At 58.9% G+C, this 2,477-nt stretch overlaps 1 protein-coding gene across 1 annotated transcript in view; it reads left to right on the top strand.

The window, feature by feature from the left end:
• Positions 1 to 1,525, top strand: part of BBLN (bublin coiled coil protein) — a 3,421-nt gene extending 1,896 nt beyond the window's left edge. Inside the window, exon 2 of the mRNA XM_006154035.3 lies at positions 1,086 to 1,525. Coding sequence (XP_006154097.1) covers positions 1,086 to 1,258 — 173 coding nt within the window. The 3' untranslated portion in view covers positions 1,259 to 1,525. The remainder of the gene's footprint in view (positions 1 to 1,085) is intronic.
• The last annotated feature ends 952 nt before the right edge of the window (positions 1,526 to 2,477 follow it).

Below are 2,477 nucleotides of genomic sequence, written 5' to 3'. Positions count from 1 at the left end.
TCCCGCTGCCAGCTGCCTCCCCTTTAGTCCCAAGCTGGCAGCTGAGTGTATCTGAGTCATAGGCTGGCTCAAAACTGGGTCCCGCAGTGGGCACAGGCCCAGACCTTGGGTCCTAAGGGACATCATGTTGCTGAGAGAGGTAGGTCAGGAGTTGCCCTGGGGGAGGGAGTGATGGTTTCTAAAGGACACCAGGGGAGACTTCTTGGAGGAGGCACTTTAAGCCAGTCCTTAAAGGGTTGCAGTTGAGGCAATCTGGGTCACAGGGACAGCTGATAAGAGGCAGGAAGGCTGGAGGTCAGTGGCTTCATTCATTCACTCATTCATTCATTCAATCAACAGATGCCCACTGTGTGACAGTGAGGGCACAGGGAGAAGGCAGCGAACACAAGCTCATTCGCCTCTCAAGGAGCGTTGTAGCCAAGTTGGGGCTGGGGACGGGCACACAAGTAACCACAGCAGTCAGTCCTGAGGGGAGGGCCATGGGGGTGAGCAGGGTTCAGGACAGAGGTCTGATCCAGTCTGGGGCATGGAAGGGCTCATCCATACTGAGACTTGAAGGATGAGTGGGATTATCCAGAAGGAGAGGAGGAAAGGAGGACTGAAGGAGGACCCAGCACATTCCAGGCAGAGGCGACAGCATGTTCAAAGGGCCTGAGGCAGGTGTGCGTGCGGCTAGAGAGGGGAGCAGCCCTGGGGGAATCCAGTGGGTGCTTTATTCTGAGGACAGAGCGAGTCATGGAAGGGCTGGAGAAGAGGGCCTGCCTGGGGACAGAGGCCTTGATTGCTGGCCCTGGGCAGCTGCTAAGGAGGTGCAGAGGAGACCTGGCACCCTGCAGAACTTCCAGGCAGGACACTGCCTGCCCCGTGCCTCCCCAGCCCCAGAAGAAAGGATGGTGCCCTAGGTACTCTCTTCAGAGCCTTTCCTCTTTTGCCATCCACCCATTTCTAGATGGCGACACTAAGGCTCAGGAAGGAGTAGGCTTGCCCGGAACCCTTTGGAAGCCGGCTGTGGACGGTGGGAAAGGGGGAGAGTGTCTGAGCCCCGAGGAGACACAGCACAGATCTGTCTTTCCCCTTCCTCCCAGAATATGCTGCCATCAACTCCATGTTGGACCAGATCAACTCCTGCCTGGACCACCTGGAGGAGAAGAACGACCACCTCCATGCCCGCCTCCAAGAGCTGCTAGAGTCCAACCGGCAGACACGCCTTGAGTTCCAGCAGCAGCTCGGGGAGGCCCCCAGTGACGCCAGTCCCTAGGTTCCTAGAGCCCCCAACCAGGCCCCAGACCTCCCTGGGCCACAGACTCCAGCCCGGGAACTCACCACCTGGCTGGACACCATCTCAAGGACAGCCCTTTGTGTCCTGTGGTGGGACTCGAGCCTGGGCAAGCCCTCCCACCCAGTGTCCCCCCTAGGGCCTACTTGTGGGCTTGGGACCCACCCGCCTACCTGCCTGCCCAGCTCCTGGACACACCCCACTCTGCCCAGGCCACGAGTGTTCGCATTAAACGGGACTCCCACACCACTGCACCTCTCTCCTCTGTCTCCCAGGGCGAAGCCCCCAGTGGTTGCTGGGGTGAACGGGCAGTCAGGGCACTGCAGGCATTGATTGCACCCAGCCGTGGCTCACGGGCTAGGCAGTGGGACTCGGGCAGCCACCCGGTGTTTCTGGACACGGTACGGGTGGGGCGGGGCCTCCTCTCTACACGGTGTGCCCATGACCAGCAGCGCTCCCCAGCCCAACTCAGCCACCTGTGGATGTGCTGTGTACTGTGTGCTGCACTCGGCCTCTCTGGGTGCTGGGGCCTTTCACCAAGACCACCAAGGCCACGACCTGCGTGCGACCTTGGGGTGACCCTGCTGCTCCTGGCTGGTCTCACCATCTGGGCAGGTACGGGGTCTGCCTCTAGGGGTCTTGCTAAATGAGGAAACAGCAGAGCTAAAGAGTCAAATCAGGGCCTGCAGGTGGTGTGGTGGTTAAGGTACTGGATCTCACACGGCCTGTTGCGGTTCGAGTCCCAGACCTGGTGGCTTGAAAAAACACACGTTTTTTTCAAGTTTGCATGCCCAAACTCTCAAAAAGAGACTGGAGTTAGAGGGATTGTGGCATGGACATCCCCCCTGGGGAGCAATTTCTTTCCCTCTCGAGGTCTCTTCCCAGCAAGTGCATGCACCCTACGGCAAAAAAATAAAAAAATAAAAAGGAAATGGCAGAGCCAGACAGCAGCCTGGGCCGCATCTACCAATGATACTGCCGAGGGCCTCCTAACCAGGAGGGTGGGCTTCTGCTAACAAATCAAGAGCTTGGAACCAGGGGAACCAGCAGTTAGCGTAATGGCTGTCGCTGGACTCCCACATAGTCGACCGCGGTTCGTGTCCCGGACTCGGTGGCTTAAAACTCACGCCGGGCACGTGTGTGTGCGTGCCCAAGATCCCGAGAGGAGAATGGAGGAGAAGGGATTGCGGCGTGACCATCC

The sequence above is a fragment of the Tupaia chinensis genome, unplaced genomic scaffold (genome assembly GCF_000334495.1).
Source record: "Tupaia chinensis unplaced genomic scaffold, TupChi_1.0 Scaffold000394_1, whole genome shotgun sequence".
Taxonomy (NCBI): Eukaryota; Metazoa; Chordata; class Mammalia; order Scandentia; family Tupaiidae; genus Tupaia; species Tupaia belangeri.
The sequence above is the reverse complement of the archived record's forward strand: the minus strand, read 5'-3'. Positions and strand labels throughout refer to the sequence as shown.